General features: G+C 47.5%; 4 protein-coding genes across 4 annotated transcripts; 1 reads left to right on the top strand and 3 right to left on the bottom strand.

Annotated features, from left to right (window-relative positions):
* Positions 1–881: 881 nt before the first annotated feature.
* TREMEDRAFT_65872 (uncharacterized protein) lies at positions 882–1,700 on the bottom strand (the record flags this gene model as incomplete). Its single annotated transcript, XM_007007980.1, has 3 exons — positions 882–967; positions 1,024–1,367; positions 1,489–1,700. The coding sequence occupies 3 exons, from the start codon at positions 1,698–1,700 to the stop codon at positions 882–884; spliced, it is 642 nt and encodes a 213-aa protein (XP_007008042.1).
* Positions 1,701–6,490: 4,790 nt separating this feature from the next.
* TREMEDRAFT_65874 (uncharacterized protein) lies at positions 6,491–8,478 on the bottom strand (the record flags this gene model as incomplete). The annotated part of the gene is made up of 3 exons (XM_007007981.1): positions 6,491–6,895; positions 7,574–8,089; positions 8,365–8,478. The coding sequence occupies 3 exons, from the start codon at positions 8,476–8,478 to the stop codon at positions 6,491–6,493; spliced, it is 1,035 nt and encodes a 344-aa protein (XP_007008043.1).
* Positions 8,479–9,492: 1,014 nt separating this feature from the next.
* Positions 9,493–13,383, top strand: TREMEDRAFT_65875 (uncharacterized protein; the record flags this gene model as incomplete). Its single annotated transcript, XM_007007982.1, has 1 exon — positions 9,493–13,383. One exon carries the CDS (start codon positions 9,493–9,495, stop codon positions 13,381–13,383), a length of 3,891 nt encoding a protein of 1,296 aa, XP_007008044.1.
* Positions 13,384–13,784: 401 nt separating this feature from the next.
* On the bottom strand, positions 13,785–18,324 carry TREMEDRAFT_35522 (uncharacterized protein; the record flags this gene model as incomplete). Its single annotated transcript, XM_007007936.1, has 14 exons — positions 13,785–14,030; positions 14,171–14,556; positions 14,725–14,809; positions 14,855–14,920; positions 14,978–15,135; positions 15,378–15,507; positions 15,553–15,714; positions 15,757–15,906; positions 15,983–16,483; positions 16,527–17,333; positions 17,407–17,637; positions 17,681–17,935; positions 17,982–18,184; positions 18,237–18,324. 14 exons carry the CDS (start codon positions 18,322–18,324, stop codon positions 13,785–13,787), a joined length of 3,468 nt encoding a protein of 1,155 aa, XP_007007998.1.
* Between the last annotated feature and the right edge of the window lie 140 nt (positions 18,325–18,464).

Consider the following 18,464-nt stretch of genomic DNA (forward strand, 5'->3'; position numbering starts at 1 on the left):
CTTACGTAGTTTCATATGTCTTGAATCACATACAAAGTCATCAATATCCCAGGGACAGGAAATGGTGGTCGCTCAAAGTGGATCATCACTGAGGTCTGCACCACCTCTTGTCTGCTGTTTCTGTCCAACAGATTCAACGGGATGTGGTGGGGTAAAGAGGATAGATTCACTGGTAATTGACCTGTGATCATTGTTGTAACGGTCTCATTCGGAAAGTCCAGCCCCGGGATCCTTGGAAGGGGTGGATTGGATTCTAATGGTTGGAAAGTCTCAAGAAGGGACTCAAAGGGCTCTGTGGAACCAACAGTCTTTTTGGTGAGTGGTGTCTTGTCCTCTGGCTCCACATCGCAAGAAACAGGCCTTTCTGGTGTTCTGTCATCTGAAAGTATGTGGGGCGGATTCTAAGGATAATTAGTAAGGTCTATAAATAAGTGTCCTAGAGAAGACTGTCACGCGGCGCCGCGTGACATTATCCTTTCCCATCAAACGAAGTTCCTTTGGACATCAGTTCGCCATCAACGACCCAGTTCGCATGAACTTCACCACCCACGAGGGTATTAGGAGGCTAACTTCGTCGAGGACGAAGTTAGTCATGTAGGAACTTAGGGGGATACGAAGTTAGGAAGATACGAAGTTAGGGAGATACGAAGTTAGGAGGATACGAAGTTAGGAAGGCACGAACTTCGTCGGGGACGAAGTTCGTGAGGTACGAAGCTCGGGACGTCGGGTTGAACGAAGTTCTGCGTTGACGAAGTTAGGGAAGGACGAAGTACTTAAGGGCCGAAGTTCCCAGAGATCTTTGACGATCTCTGGTTGTTGTCTTAGTGATAGAAGTTAGTAAAGTACGAAGTTATTACACCCAGAAGTTATTGTCACCTATTTCATATCTCGAACATCTTCGCCCACCCTCCTATACCTTCGCCGAACTTGGCCTTGTTTATCTGTTCTTTAGCTCTCCAAGACATTGCTAACTCGCAGCCGCTCCTGCCCCTCCCCCTGCTCAAATTGTGGGCCAGAAACGACGCCGTTCCCTCTCCTCTTCTTCTTCTTCCTCTTCTTCTTCTTCCTCTTCTTCTTCCTCTTCCGGGGTTCTCCCCCCCCCCAACGCCATCGCCGCTGCCGCCGCTGCTGCCGCCGCCCGCCCTGCCGCCGCCATCGCTCCTGCTGCCGCCGCCGGTCCTGCTGCCGCCGCCCCCGTCGCTGCTCCCCCCCCTTCTCCCAGAGGGGAGCCTTCGCCCAAACGGGTGAAGAGATCACTGCGGGAAGAAGAGTACTTGTGGGAGAAGATGAAGTCCGAGCCTGGTCGTTGGATCGCGGTTGGTGTTGACGAAGCGTGTGATCGTTGCCGGTGAGTCCACCTATTCGTACTACGCCGAAGTTACTCCTGCTAATTAGTAGACATGAGATTATCACGTATAATCGTCCAAACTGGCCCTGCCTCAAGGCAGTCAGGCCACACAACAAGGCCCTCCGTTGTGCTTCATGCACGTCTGGCCCCTGCTCCTTCTGTCCCGTTTCCTCTGCCCGGGACATCCCGCCCCGTCCCTTCGACGCTTCTCCTCTCCCCCCTCCCCAGACTCCAGCGTCTGTCCCCCGTTCGCGGGTACCGCCTTCGTCTCTCCGGTCGGTTCGCCGTACTTCGCCGGACCTCCGCCCGTCGCCTCCGTCGCCGTCGCCCTTCGCTCCTGTGGCCGGCCCATCACGTCTCCCGGCTGTTCCTCCTTCGTCTTCTCGCCGTCCTTCGGCCTCTGCTCCTTCGGCCTCCCGTCCTTCGGCCTCTCGTCCTTCGGCGCCACGTCCGTCCTCTCCAGTGGTAGCTTCTCCTCCGGCTCACAGCACCCGAAGTCGGCGTCCTTCTGTTCCTCCGGCCACTTCGGCGGCCCCTCCCGTCACCCCTCCCTCTGCTTCCCAGAAGACACCGAAGTCTTCCTTAAAGAAATCAAAAGGGAAATCTAAAGGGAAGGAGGTTGCCTTCAATGATGGTGATGTGGAAAGTGAAGATACTCAGCGTGCTGGTCCCTCTGCTCCCCGGTTGTCCCTCGTCCACCCTCGTATCTCCCTGGACGTCCGTATTCCTGAGGACGAAAAGGAATTCGCCACTTATCGTTCTCTCGTCCTCGGTCTCACTACTCAGCTCGAGGCCGCCCAAAATGATACATCTCTCCTGCTTGACTTCTCTTCTCGTCAAGCTAACGCTTTAAACAATCTCACTGCGGCGTTAGTAGATGCAGTCAACACTGGGGCTCTGGACGACGGAGCAAGGACGAGGTTAGCGGACGTCTCTCGCCGAAGCCTTACTGAGATAGCCGATGTTCGCCGAAGACTGTTCGACACCCCCTTCCTAGTCACTCCTATGGCGTATGAGCCACCACCGTCCCTTGACTGGTTAGGTCGCCGTAGTAGTTCTCGTGTCCCAGCTTCCGCCCAGACTGCTCTCGACCTCCTCAGTCTTCCCTTCGAGTGTCTACGGACCATACGTTCTCTGTGGAGGACTCCAAGCATGCAAGCTGCTCGAGATGTCCAGGACTTCGGTGACTTCTTCGGGGCTATGAATCGGGCATGGAATGCTTCTCTCTCTACTGCGTTCCCGTCTGAGACTCTCGATCTACCTTCGGTCATCGGTAGCCTCCACACCAATCCCGCGGGACCGAGTAGATCGAAGGAGAAAGGAAAAGGAAAAGGTAAGGGTAAGAGTAAGGACAAGTGAGCGGTACGTAGCTGTAATCCTATGTTGTATGCAGTACGTTCTATCTCCTAGCCCTTCGCAGTCGCCCTTCCTTCGGCTTAGTAGGGTGAAGTTCGTGGAACTTCGCCAATATGTCGTCAGCTCCATCGACGTTCTCCACTGGTTCCCATGATACTGAGTCGTCTGTTCCTTCGTAACCTAACCACTCCACCAAGTACTCTAACTTTCCTGACCTCTTATTTACTCTAGAGTCCACAATGTCCTTTACCTCCCACGATTCCCCTACATTATCTACCTCTACTGGGCCAGGTGGTTCAGCTTGCTGACCAGGGAATACTGGAGGATGATAAGGACGGAGCAAGGAGACATGGAATACGTCATGGATACCTGCCATCGTTCCTGGTAGTTCCAATTTACAAGCATGAGAACCCACCTGCCGTACTACTTTGTACGGCCCACTTTGCTTAACATCTAACTTCTTCATTGGTCTCTTCGTCTTAATATTCTCTAACGACAGCATCACTAGGTCTCCTTCCACGAAGTTCGGCGTAGCCCGGTGTTTCCTATTGTATCCTTCGGCGTACCTCTCATTAGCTTTCTCAATTCCTTCGATACAATCCTTGTGTATTTCAGTCAAGTCTTTTACCATCACCGTAGCAGCGGGTACTTCGACTTCACTGGCCTTGATCTCTTCCGCCCACCGAGGATGATATCCATAGTTCGCATAGAATGGTGTCTTATTAATCGCGGAATGGTGGGTGTTATTGTAGGCGAAACTAGCTCGAGCTAGTAGCTTCGACCAATCGTTCTGCTGATAAGAAGTGAAGATTCGAAGGTAGAGCTCTAAGGATTGGTTGGTTCGTTCAGTCTGTCCATCAGTCTGCGGATGATATGCAGTAGAGAGATGTAGTCTTATCCCGAGACTATCGGTCAAGTTCTTCCAAAATTTCGAGGTAAACTTCGATCCCCTGTCAGACACTATGTTCTCTGGTAGCCCATGCTGAGCTACCACATAGTCCATTATCAACTCGGATAGGCCAGCTGCGGTTAACTTCGTCGTAGTCGGGATAAAAATGGCCCATTTGGTCAACCGGTCCACCACTACTAAGATGGAATTGTATCCATGGGAATTCGGGAGCTCTTCAATGAAATCCATCGAAATGCTGGACCATGGCTTCGTAGCCACTTCCAGTGGTTTAAGCTCTCCATGGGGTCTCTGCCTGTTAGTCTTTGCTCTCTGACACACCGCACATCCAGCGATGTAATCTTCAACATCCTTCCTTACTCCAACCCAAACGTAGTCCCGTAGGACTAGCTCGAGAGTCTTCGCTGAGCCTGGGTGACCCGCTAGGACCGAGTCATGCCGCGTCTTCATTATCTTTAGTCGAGCATCGGCGTAGTTCGGCACATAAGTTCGACCATCGAACGTGAGGAACCCTCTTGAGTTCCATCCCCCACGAAGTATTAAGGGAGACCGCGAGGTACGGCGTAGTTCGGTGACCGACTCTGGTTCCTGCACATCATCATGACATGTCGGATGAGAGCACTTAGCACAGGTTACCCCCAATAATTCTTCTCTAACCTCCTCCACCTCTTCGTCTTCCTGTATTCCAACTATCAAATCTATAGGGTCAATGAGGTCGTTCTCTCGTACTTCCTTTGTTCCTTGTAAAGCCCGAAGCAGGTGTTGTAACCCAGAGCTAGTATCATCAAGTTCGTCGAACTTCGGCAGACCTTGGATAAGGTTGCTCTCTTGCACCATAGTACTTCCTTTCCCTGAGTGGTAGTCTGCTCTTCTCGACAGTCCGTCCGGCAGTGTAGCTTGTTTTCCTGGTCGATACACCATTTTAAACCTGAAGTTAGAGAGCTCTTCGACCCACCTACCCTGCCTGGGGCTAAGTTGTTTAGGTTCCATCCAGTAAGTTAAATTTAAGTGATCTGTGAGAACTGTAGTCTCTACCTGTAGTAGTAAGTGTCTCCTTCTCCTGAAAGCTTCAACGATAGCGAGTAATTCCTTTTCGCCTACCGTGTAGTTTAACTGCGCCGCCTGGAACGCTCCGGACTCGATAGCCACCGGGTGTTCTTGCCCCAACTCGTTCACCTGCGAAATTATGAATCCCCAGCCGAAGAACGACGCATCTGTTTGTAGTAGCGTCTTCAACGAAGGGTCAAAGTGAGCCAATACTGGCGCCCTACACATCCTATCCTTCAATTCTTTAAAGGCTCTTTCCTGCTCTACTCCCCAAACAAACGGCACATCTTTCCTGGTGAGGTCATTGATCGGTTTAGCAATCTTGGAGAAGTTGGGGACAAAACGCCGATAATAACTGACAACTCCCATAAATCCCCTACTCTCTCGCAAGTTCTTAGGACGGGGAAAAGATACGACAGCATCGATGTAATCCGGGTTACCGGAAATTCCCCTCTGTGAAACCACGAACCCCAGGAAGACTACCGAATCTCTCTCAAACTCGCACTTACTGGCTTTAACGAACAAATTCGACCTCCGAAGCACTTCAAACACCTTCGCCGTAGTTCCCCTCAGTTCTTCCAACGTTTGACCGTAGATGAGTATATCATCTATGTAGACTACTACTCCCTTTCCCAGCAGCTCTCGAAAACTTTCATTCAAGAAGTGCTGAAACACAGCGGGAGCATTCCGTAGGCCATCTCGGACAACAAGAGACTCGAACATACCGTACTGCGTCCTGAACGCTGTCAGGTGTTCATGACCTTCCTTTACTCGTAGGAGTTGATAAGCCCCAATTAGGTCTAACTTGCTGAAGTACCTCGCTCTTCCCAGCTCTTCGGTTATCTGGCCGATCAGAGGCAGAGGATAGGCGTCGGGTATCGTTGCCTCGTTTAACTTTCGGTAGTCAATGACCATTCGCCATTGACCTTTTGCCTTCTTCGGTACCAAGAACATCGGTGATCCGTAGGGCGAATTACTGGGTCGAATTCTTCCGGCCGACATTTCGCGATCTAGGATGTCTCTCAGCGCACTTCTCTGATCTTCTCCAAGCGAGTAGAGTGGAGCAACCTTCAGGTTCGCCCCCTCCTTAAGATCAAACTCCAAATCATAGCTCCTTGAGGGAGGTAATTCCTCACCTCCCTTCCTTGGGTTAAAGACATCAATGAACGAGTGGTATTGTTCGGGAACCACCTGATACAATTCCTCCTGTTCCTCCGGACTCAGTTCATCCTGATCATCTTTGTCTCGGAGATCTATCGCGTCCGTCGGAGTTGGCAGACCTATGGCCGCTAACTTCGCCGCACTTGGTGGGGTTGGGATGGGAAATTTCACCGAGTTGTCTCTTCCATCAAGGACAACCCCTTCCTTCCTCATCCAATCCCACCCTATCACAACATCTGCGTCGCAGAGCGTTGTTACATCGAGACAAACAGATCGCACTTCGGCGTCCTTCGTCAAACTAAATCCGACTTCGACAAACTCGGTGATGGGTCCAGCGACACTCACCGAGCCGTCGAACATGTGAACGGGTACGCTCACCTGATATCGCCTCTTTTCTACACCTATCTTCGCTGCTGCCCTAGGGCTTATATATGAACAAGTAGCTCCAGTGTCCCAGAGCGTAGTTAGCTTTATTCCATTAATGAAAATGTCCGATTTAGGTTGATCTCTGGAAACGGAAGGGATGAGGAGATGATTATCGACATTGCATGAACAAGGGGTACTGAGTGGTGTATTTTTGTATTCACAATCCTCTGGCTCCATCAGCTGTGTTTCTTTTATGGGTTTGGGAATGGTGGCCGAGAGAATATGGCGGACCCGCCGAGCCTCGCCTACTGCGACAGGTCCTCTTCTTTTCCCTGGTCCTCTTCCAAATCTACTTCTCCTCCAACCGCATTCAAGTTCCTCCTCTGTCCGAGAGGTACTGCGTTCCCTCCCGATCCTCCACCACGTTCTCCGAACTTCTCCCCCCATGGAGGCAACAGTCCAACCTTAACCTTAGCCTCCCTTACAGGGCATTCCTTCAGCCAATGTCCTGCTTCACCACACTCGGTGCACTTCCCCTCCTTCCTCCTTGTCTCCCTCAGATCGGAGCTCGGCCTAGGCCATCTTCGGCGAACTTCGTCGATGTTTGGCGGTGTACTCTTTACCACCGTCGACATCATAGCCGCCTGGACACCGCCCTGCGCCGAAAGTTGCCCCTTTTCCCATTTCTTCTCTTCTTTCTTCTCCGTCCTCTGACTTTCCACCACTGTCGTTGTCCTTATCCCTCCTTCCCTTTTCCTCTCTGCCTCCTTCTCCACTTGTCTCCTCCACAGGCGGTTGTCCAAGGGAATCACAAACTCCAATAGCTCTTTCACAGTCCCAAACGATCTACCGTGTCTTGCAATTTCATCTAGAAGGTGCGATTTTAGTCCTTTCTTGGCTCGGTCAACTAGGTTTCCATCATCAGACCACTTAAGAATCGCAACATGTCGCTGGAAGGCGGAGAAGTAGTCCGAAGCAGACCCGGTTTGCTTGAGGTCGTTAAGTTGTCGGGCCGCAGTTCCTTCTTCGTCTGGATCACCAAAGTTAGTCTTGAGGTACTTAACGAACTGATCGTGTGTCGTGAGGTACTCAGGAAGAGGTCTTTTGGATAGATCGGGCTGCACTGCAAGAAGAGGTGTTTCGCGTAGATGAGAGATCATGAAAAAGACTTTCTTAGTGTCGTCGGGGAAAAGATGAGAGTTCAATTCGAAATGTACGTCGCACTCAGACAGAAAGGCGGTTAACTTGTTCCGATCTCCTCTCCAGAGGTCTGGGTTAGGTAGCTTTATCCCCTTCCGTTGTTCGCCCACTACGCTTGGGGTCGCCGAAGTTTGCCGTCCCATGGCGTACCTCACTCCTTCTGATATCCCTTCTGCAATCCCGCCCACTGTATCCCTTTCTCTTCTCTGTTCCCATTCCTCCCTACGCCTTCTCTCCTCCATCATGTCTTTGTTCATATTCGCCACCATCTGCATCAAGGCCAACACCACCCCTTGTGTTCCTTCTTCTCCCAAGTTCGCCGTACTTCCAGTGTTTTCTCTTGGGCGTGGGGTTTGGTCTGATCCAAGTGGGGATCCCACAGGTGGGAGAGCATTAGACGGAGGAGAAGGAGGGTTAGAAGGCACCGGTGGAACGAACTCATCTCCTTGAATTGATCCCCCCACACTATCCTCCACTCCAAGGTCCTGCCCCATTGCTCTGCTAAGCTCCTCCAATGCTCTCCTCTCGTTCTCCTCCATCCTGTCTCCATCCCTACTCATCCCTCGTGTAATTCTTCTTTCTGGTTCCATATTATCTTTGTACTTCTCCGAGGTTCGCACGGGTCGTCGGTAAGAGCGATCCTTGATACTGTCACGGCCGTCGAGCAACTTCTTCCTTATAGACCGACGGTCGACGAACCTCGGCTAACTTCACACTTCTGAGTCGATGTCTCACCCAACCAGGAGGGCGCAGACGTCGAAAGGAGTGTAACTACGGCGTACTTCGGCGTAGTTACTCTAACTAAGGCTTTGTTCTATTGATGGCGATGTATCTCGATGTATAGCTATCTCTATTTGTCTTTTACTACTGACAACAATCAAGGATCGCTGAAGAACTTCAGCGATCTTCTCAGCTAATATTATCTACTCCTCCTAGACGTTCATCCAACCCTCTCGCGCTTTGACGTACTTCAACGCACTTCGTCCAACTTCCCCGAGCCCTCGGCCATCCTCTTCCTCCTTCGACTAACTCCGCCTAACATCGCCGCACTTCTGCTCCCATTGTCCCTACTTAGCCTAACTCCGCCTAACATCGCCGCACTTCTGCTCCCATTGTTCCTACTTAGCCTAACTCCGTCTAACCTCGCCGTACTTGGTGTCAGAAGTCCTGAGTTACGTGTAGAGTAAAGAGGTTAAGGCGTGATGGGGTTTTGATGGCCAAAGGAGGGTCATTGTTGGTGGAGTAATCGAGGTGTCACGACGTAGTTCGTGACAGTAATACCCTCGTGGGTGGTGAAGTTCATGCGAACTGGGTCGTTGATGGCGAACTGATGTCCAAAGGAACTTCGTTTGATGGGAAAGGATAATGTCACGCGGCGCCGCGTGACACATTGCTAGTCGTCAGTCGCTTCTAGTTCATTGTGGTTAAGTTGCTATAACCCTTCTCTGGTGTACCTGGTATGTGGTGCAGCCATGCATGGTGGCTGGTCAGTCATGTGAGCCTGCATACTGCTCCCCATGCAGACGTCATGATCCGTTGACAACTGTCAGAGGGTGTTGAAATCAACCCGTGATATCTAGTCCAGGTTCTTTTTGCTTTCTGCACTCTTCCCTAGTGATATGTAGCATGTAGCATACTATGGAAGACTCCCAGCATCACCTTGTATACATCTGTACAGATTAGGTTGGCTTTGAGTGTGTAGTTGAAAGGCCAGAATGATAATAGTGGATATCACGGATCTCAAGGGAAGTCGCCGAAGGGAAGTTCTGCCTGGGACTTCCCGGACACTGTACCTAGACCATGGGAAAGTTGAGTGTAAACTCTGTCTGGCCAAAATGAGTTTTTTACAACTTCTCTAGATCTCCTTCATCGCATCAAGTATGACAATGTCAACACTGAGTACTACTACCACTATGGACTTGGGGGTCAGATCTTTCTTACGCTTCACGGACTTTCAAACACCTATTCAATAATCAAAGGACAATGATAACAAGATGTCAAGTGACTACTACTTAAGACAGGATATTCAGGCCTAGACTTCTCACTTTTTTCCCTTCTCCTTTTTCCATTGATTCTTATCATTGTTCAAACACCTACCTTTGCACTCATGTTGGGTAACATCAAAGAACGTTCTAGCTCAATCTCCCCACCACAACCTCCATCCATCAAATCGGGTGGTTCATTCCCAAGAGCGATCCATCGTTCCAATCGTCAGAATCCCATCTCATCCCCTCTTGATCGTTCAGTTCATCAAACATACGTCACTCCAAATCCACCGCTTGACAAGACTCCCGTGCGGCCAACGTACGATGGACGAAACCACCCCGATGAGGTGGGAAGGATCAGGACCGAGGTGAATGAGGAGAATAGGAGAAGGGTAGAGTCTATGACCGAGGAGGAAAGAGAACAAGAGGTGGAAGATTTACAACAACGTTTTGGTTCTCGTTTACTGGATCTTCTTCGAACTAGAGCTCAACTTAGGGGCTTCTCAAGGGATCCTCAACTCACTCCTGGACCTACGTCTCAAATCCCTCCTCCTCAACTCACTTCGACCGAGATCACTTCCCCCCATCAAGTTGAAGAACAATACCCCTATTTGAAAAACCAAATTGAACCACCTGTTGAAGTTGAAGACCATCTATCTCACCTCAAATCGATTTACTTCCCTACTGTCCCCTCCGAACCTGACAAACTCGCCTGGCTACAACCTCTCCCATCTCCTTCTCCCAATGAAGATCCAACACCACGATTCGATCTCACCGGTTCACCTGTTTCCTCCGAATCTACCCTCTCAATTCCAGTCTCAAGAGGCTTACATCATCATGGTTCGTCCCCCCACTTGGCAGGATATACGATAGATGAAGTACTTTGGCTTTGCCGATCTGCCATGCCCAGTCAGAGAGTCACCATGTTTGGTGTTCTCTCAGGTATCATCCGACGATATATCTCTTTTTCCTTACCTAAGGAAGCCGGTAGGGTTGCAAAGGAGATTGGAGTGGTTGAAAGAGGTTTGGAATTGTCTTTGGAGGGTTTGAAAGGAAAGTCGAATAATATTCTTCGAGCAAGTGTGGATTTACTGTATACTTGTATTGGATCATCAGAAACAGGTCACGAACAAGTATATCAGAGACCTATTCTAGCTCATTGGGATATAAACAACTATGAACTTCGAAGAGCTATCAAGATATCTGATCTACCTTGGGAAGAACTGATTCCTACGTTATGTAAATTACTCTCTACCGATATCCTCTCCCCTCTATCAACGAGCCAACTTATATCGATCCTCCGATTAGCAGCCAGACATTCTAAATCCCTAGCCGACCAACTGATCCCTCTATTCACTCCAATAGCTCAACACCAGATCCTCTCTCGACCATGGCCTTTATCCGCCTCTACAAATAACGAAATCGATGAACCCTTCAATCCGCCTTCCATCCCAACTTTATCACTTCTAATCGAAGCTATCACTTCATCCCGTCTTGTCGCCCGAAACATAACGGAGAATTCCATACCTGCCGGACTTCTGAAGTTCCTTGTTCCCTCCCTATGGGATGCCTCCGACTCGACCCACGACCTGGTTCATGGTGTGTTAACGCTTTTGATCCAATTGGGAAGATACGGTCTATCTTCATCTTTCGCTCGATCTTCCAGAGACATCATCGAAGATTTACAACGTGCTTTGATAGATCGGGGTGATGACACGTTACTTGAGAAGTATTGGGATTTAATATCCATTTGGACCTGTTGTGCCGTAGATCCTCATAGGACAACACCAGAACATGATATCACTTGGTCTCAAGTGATATCAATGGGGTGGGAAGAAGATGCTTTTTCACAATTTGACAAAATGGTAAAAGATGAGAACTGGGGTACGGTCAGCTCTATCTTGTGGTTTTTGGTCAGTTGGACAGAAGGATTGAGAGTCAATACTCCGGATCGTTTAACAGAGTGGGGACAACAAGTTTGGAAGATGTTAGAACGAACATCCATCGTCCATCAATTGTTCGAAAGAGATGATGAGATAGAAGGAGTGGAAATGAAACGTGCATTAGCTGGGTTGTCACGCTTACGGCGGATTTTGAACTTCGATCCATACAGCCGGAGGGTAATGACAAACGAAAGGGTCGACCTGAGAGAAATGTGGTCAAGGGTTTTAGAGACGGATAGTTTGTTGTCTGACCATGAGAAAACTAGAGAATGGCAACGAAGAGCTTTCCATCTGATGAGGTCTTTCCGACAAGGAGAAGAACCCCTCGCTTTGGATCTAATCGACGCTTTACTTTCCATACCATCTCCCACTACATCATCATCATCTCCTACTCGCTTACAACCTGATGGAAATCTCCTTACAACGGGTGAACAACCTCAAGTCGAAGAACACTCTCAAATGGTAGAATTATCATCTGTCGATACAAATATTCCTTCGGAGCGTCATAAAGAAGAGAATGACCCAATAAACTTTACAATACTTCGTCCTTTATATCAACATATGATCTTACCTGACCTTCAAAACGTTATCGGTCCCATCATCCCCAATCATTTTTACCTTCCATCCACTTCAACCCTCCGTTCTTTACCCCTTTCACCGATCAGACCCGATCCTTCCACCCCTTCACCGAACACAATCCATGTCAGTGACAATGAGACAATTGGTGAAACCCATTCGATTCCGATAAGAAAAGAAGGACTCCCTCTATCCCCCGATTGGACATTTCAACCTCTTCGTGATCTTTTACGATCAGCTGAATCAGAGGCTCTCCAACATGCTCAAAACATCATAGATTGGTCCCCTGGTGAAATTGAGATAGTCCGGGCTGTATTGGGATTAGTACAATCTCAACTTTTGTCATGTGGGTTCTATGAAGATGATGGGAAAGGAGGTATGAACAGAAGTCGTTTAATCCTTGGGTTGATGGACGTTTTCATGCTAGAACAAAATCAATCTTCCTCTTCTTCCTCTACTTCTCATGATGAGGTTTTTAGAGATGGTTTGATTTCTTCTACCATCGATCATCTTCTTGATCTGACAATCAAACCTTTCCCTGATCATCCTGATCATACGGTCAATCTCGAAAAGCTGAAGGTGAAACTCAACGAGGACGGACATGGAGATAGGGGTCAGGAGAAGGAGAAAGTGGGACCACTGGAACGCGGGTTTTCAGGGGTAGGGACATTCTATCAATATTATTCTACACTTTTATCACTTCATTCGTCCATTTCTGTAGGTCATAGAGCTTTCACTAGGGTGTTGTTGGTACCTTTATCGATAAAGTATCCATCGGATTATAAGAAATTGGTATGGTCTCATCCGGATATATTGAAGGCTTCGAATTTGGCCAATGTGAAATCGGGAGAAGTGCCGGTCGACGAAGCGACTTCAAAGTGGAGTTTATCATCGTCGTCATCGTTTTTGTCGGCATCACCATCTCACTCTTCGATAGAAAAGGTGATTACGACGGGGAAAGAAAGGGATCAGAAGAAGAAAGAGGAGGCGGAAAAGGAGAAGGAGGAGAGAGAAGAGATAGAAAAGGAAGAGGTGGAGAAGGAGAAAGAGAGTATGATGGAAGAAGACCTCGAAGTACTTTGGGGATATTGTCGAGCTTTAGGAAAATGTTGGGTAAATGAAAGAAGTTTTCTGTGGGATATGGCAATCATACATTTAGACAAATTCTTCTTCCACTCTACTGGCAATGTCATCAAACAGGTGGAATCATCATACAAAGAGGAAGACGTAAAGTCGTTAGGAACGGACCAGTTTAATGATGAAAAGATGAGCAAAAAACAGTTGGAAGAACGAGACAGGGTGAAGGAGAAGGAAAAGGAAAAAGAAAGAATGATGAGAGCTATATTCTCTTCTGGTTCATCGAATGTCATACGGAGATTATTGGGGAAAGTGTCGAATGACGAAGAGAAGAGACGTTTGGAAATTATACAAAGTTCTTGTGGATCAGAAATTGTCCAGAGGGTGAAAAATTTGATGAGATCATCAACATCATAGAACATGCATCTCTCTTCTTCTCTAAGTACAGTAGAGCTATCACAAGCTTTTGACATGCCCAATCGGATCACTGCTTCATGGGAAGTGGACTGTGAGCTGGACGAGAATCTCCGTATAATGGTCAATCTTCTCCGTCCATTTGATGTCGGAACATCAAGCGATTCGTTGATTTTCTCAAATCGTAATTTCTCTTTCATGAAGAGTTCCACCGATTGGAAATTGGAGGATAATCAACGGTTTCTCTTACATTGGCAATTCGGAAGACGATCATGTCAAGTCGGATGACGAGGTACGTATTTCCATCTTATACCTCCTTTACGTTCTTGTTCCAAAGCTTGACATCAGTGGATAATCCTTTCTTTTCATATATCAGGGAAGATGACTTGTAAAACTAAGATCACTCAATGATGCAGTAAGAACGGAGATGGGGTAGAGATCAGATTGTGTAGTCGAGGGGGAAAAGGGAAGAAAGATGAAACATGGACAAAAGTGGGACGGAACTTACATTGGATCTCTGATAATTCTTGTCGACGTTCATTTTGTAATACCAACCTTTTCAGATGTTCTTGTTCTGCTTTTGAACGTTCTTGATGTGAACGAAGGTTGATTGCAATGTTTGAATCTGTTGGGACTTGTAAAGGACGCATCTGATGTCAGATTTCTTTTTCACAAACAACCGATCAGTACACCATCAAGGAGGAATGATAGAAGAAAATGTAGGTGGAAACGAAGATACAAGTCAAGTACAATAGGGAGAAGAGGAGGGGGGATTGGGGAAACAACATACTTGTTGTCTACCACCTTTTTTTGCTAAAAAAGTAAATTGTATAGTCCCTTCATTCTCCATCAAGACAGAATCATCCATCTGTCCAATCAAACCCGGTTCACCTTTTCTGATATGTGGTACGGCAGCATCAAACAAAGGAGGGGCTTTCCTTTCCCCATTTCTATTTCCAGGATCTACTAACATTTTCGAAAATTCACGTTCGAATTCTTCTTGAAGTTCTAAATCCATTTCGTCCTTTTGATGAGGATCACGAAGAAGTACGACTGTATCGTCTTCTTCTAACTTTTCGATTTGGGATCGAGCTGTTGGAAGAGAAGAAGTGAGTGGTGGTTCTTCTATTGGAGGACGCATGATCTCGGAATCTACTTCGGAGATGGAATCGTCTACTTCTATCAATGAGCTGAGTATGTCCATGTCACTGAAGATGATCACTCAGGTAGAGACAGGTATGATAAGGGAGAGTGATTTTGAGGAGTAACTCAAAATGTATGTATATGTTGAAAGTTGGACAACAAGTGGAGAAGGGGTATTTCAGGGAGAGATTAATTACATACCTTCGGTTTGTACAGCCAGAATGGTATCGACAGCAGCTGCAGCATCTGCAAAAGTTTTCAATCTCGTTTCACTCGGTCTCAAAGTCTTTCAATGAGTTGGTTGACACATCATGTTGGGAAGAAAACTCACCTCGAAAGTATCCGACAACATGAATTCCACATCCATAGGTGTTTCAACTTTACAGACAACATATAACTTTTTCCATCAGATCTCATTATTTCGTTTCTATGACGATGGATAAGGATGACGTACTTGAAAGAAAACGAGAAAATTATCCATCTTTCGTTTGAGTGATCCTTTGCTAAAGCAAATACCACATGAATCCAATAAAGTGCAGACGAGTCTGACACGGAAGAAATCTGTTACAGAGTCGATTGGTGAGTCTCTGCCTGGGACGGGGAATGCTTCTTCTGTATGATTAGCAAACTTTCAATCATATCGGAAAGATGGCTAGATTTGCAATGATTGTCACTGCAGAATGAGAGAAGAGATGTGTGGTTCGTCCGGAGCAAATACGATCGTACAAGGACGACCAAGCCGGCATGTCTGGCGAGATAGGTGAGACAGATGAAGAGAGAAGAGTGTTTGGCTCTGACCGAATCAAGAAGAGAAGAATGGACTATTTGGGAATGGTTGAAAGTAAAACACTTACGATGTCCAAAAGAGATCAAAGTCCATAAAGTGTCCAGAATAATCTGAGCACCAATAACTCTGTACATATACAATTCTCCCAAATATTTGACAGAAGCGATTCTACGTTGATTATATTTAAAGATATTTTCCTTACTTCTCAGCTTTTGCGAATCTCCACGTAAATCTGAACATACCTCCATACCAACACGTATATCCTCCAACACTTGATCCACGACAGCTATAGAAAACTCGGGATGGTATTTTTGTAGATCACAAACCACACTAGCTGCATATTCGATGTTCTCATATTTGATCTCCCAAATATGAGTGAAAGTCATGAGGATGTAATCGTAAGTCTGAATATGAGTATCACTCTGACTCAATAATACTGATCTCACCTCTTGTTCTTCCCAATGTAACTTGCGGAAAAGTTTCACTACCTTGTCCACGGTTCGTTTCATCAAAACATCATGTAAGAGATATTGAATGAAGCTTTGCATAGGGGTGAGTTCGATGATTTGTCGAACGACACGTTCAGGTGGGTTGCACTGTGCATCAGCTCTTTTCTTCACTTACACATCTTGTGGTTACGTGGATTACACTGATTTGATAAGGAAGACCAACCATGTAGAAAGCGTTCTCAAGCATGATCAGATGTCTTTGATCCAAGTGTGAATTTGCCTGTTTACGTCTCATCAATTCTACCTGAGAAACATCAGTAACCTTACAGCAGGTCGAAATTCGATGATAAAATGGACCGACCATGCTTTTAGCTGTTGCAGCGGTCCCTTCATAACGTAGTAAAAACCTTCCACACGTTTCGAGCAGATTTGAGATATTCTCGATATTCGCTCGGAAATCATCCAAAAATACTTTGAGAACATGCAGGATAGCATACGGTTTGGCGACTTTGAACTTTGCTAATTCTCCCCAAAAACGAACATTCTTCAATCGCACACTGTCGAGTTCGCGTATAAGACGTTTACGTTGAAGGTATCTCGTTTCTTCCTCCAGAATCTCCAGAACACCTGTACCGATATCTGGCATGTAAGGATTGAGTGTGGCGATCAAACGTGAGTAATGGGGTAACAGATCGGTTCGAGTTTTCGGCACTGCTCCGATAAACTGTCATGAGTCTCATGATGTGTAGAGGGAAAGAAAGACTTACCGCGACGAGACGTTTCCTGGCAGCTTTAGAATTGAGGAAAGCAAAGTCGACAGCTAATTTATCCACCATCTCCCTGTTACTAGCTTGAGGTAAGGCAGCAAAAATGGCGTTGAGTCTGGCATGTGGTCCTGGCTGTAACCCGTCATCCATATCTTTGCTTTCTTTCAGCGATGATGCCGTTAGCGGCTCGGCCGATTCATACGTCTCTTCAAGTGGATCATCAAGGGGATCAATGGCAAGCTGTGATTGAGCGCTGGGCAGGCCATTGATCTCAGAGGAGTCCTTCCCTTGTGGCTCTTCATTGTCCATCGTACTTTCACTCTGCTCCACCTGCTCCAGCAGTCGCTGTATCTCTTCTTCCTCTCTTTTCTTCTGAGCCTCAGCTCGGACAGCATCATCTTCTTTCTCCACCATCACCGTGTCTTGCCCCTTTAAAGCATCCGCTTTTGTACCTTTCATTCTTTCCTTGATCCCGAGCAAAGCTGATGGGACTGTCTGTTTAAGATCGAGCAGATCCTCGTAGAACCTCTGTTCTTCGTCGTCGTCCCAAATACCACCTCCTTCCCCGTCGTCTCGCACGACAAAGCTGGATTGTCCCTCGACGATCTGTAGTCCACCCTTATTGAGAGAAGCGGTAGTCGGCAGAGTGGGTGGTGCGAGTCCCAATAGGTCTGCCATGGCTTGAACTCCGGTAGTCAGCCGTTCAACAGCTTTGGCCATGCGCTCGTAAGCATGTTGACGGTCTTCGAATATCTCTCCAGACCTAATATAGGCTTCATGATTTCTTTTGTCCTGTTCAAGCAGTTTCTGGCTGTCAGCTTCTCCCACATTGGTACAGCTCTGCTGAACTCGAGTGGTACAACGATGGGATCCGACTTACTAGCTGTCCCTTGACGAGTGTTTTTGAAGCGTTGTTGAAGTATGTCTGAAACAAATCCCGGATATTCTTCTGGGATTCGGCGGGCACCAGGTCTTCCACGTTTCCAGGCAAGTCATCATCTATCAGTCCTGTCTTCTCAGTGCTGGGGTCTGGGCCAAGATACGCTCCTGCCAGATGTTTCAGGAAGTACGATAACAAAGGCATGTTGGAAAACTGAGGATCTCCCGTCATCTTTCTGTCAGTTCTCATGTGCAGCTCAAGGGAAACGACTGACGAAAGCTTTCAAGATCTTCGTAACTTCAGAGGCCCCCTTGCTCACACCGTCCACCCAACCGCCTACCATGGCTAATTCAGCGACGATACGCAATACCAATCTCTGTCTTGCCAGACGGTCCTTGTCTTCTTTATCTTTATCGGCATCCTTTCCCGCGACCGATGTGGTAGGTGTCAAGATGCCCAAAAGGGCGGCTGGGTGTAATAATTGTGGTAAAAATTCCGGTGTTAAGCGAGTATGTAAGTGAACTACGATCTTGTCGCATAAGCTCAAAACTTCATAGCAACCATGAAAAGCTTACATCAACGGCAACATCAACATCCCCTTTGCCCCTACCAGCACCTTCTACCACTGCCGCTACGATCTCCTCGAGATATTTTGAAAGTGTCAAGCCATCGATTTCGTGAATCAACGTCTCTGCCGGTCCGATGAGAAGGGAAGTTTTCAGTCGGTTCAGCAAAGTGGTATGTTTCTTCATGGAAGAGTCCAGCTGTCCACCGGGACCTGTTCATTAGTCCTACAAAGTGAAAATGTTAGCTATGGTGAGGCTACCCACGTTGAGGTTCATCAAGCCATGCTTTCTCCACTTTATCTCGTAACGCTTTGCGCCTCTGGTATTTGGCAACATAGTCGGCTCTGGACATGCTCCTTCAGAAGCTGAATTAAGAGCTCGTCCCTGGTCACTGGCTATGTTGACAGAGGTGTTGTACGAGTAAGTTAGCAAGAGAGTGAGTCTAGAGTAGTAGTAGGCTACCTTACCCATCTCACGCTCTATAGAGGAAAG

This window comes from Tremella mesenterica, assembly GCF_000271645.1.
Source record: "Tremella mesenterica DSM 1558 unplaced genomic scaffold TREMEscaffold_17, whole genome shotgun sequence".
NCBI lineage: Eukaryota > Fungi > Basidiomycota > Tremellomycetes > Tremellales > Tremellaceae > Tremella > Tremella mesenterica.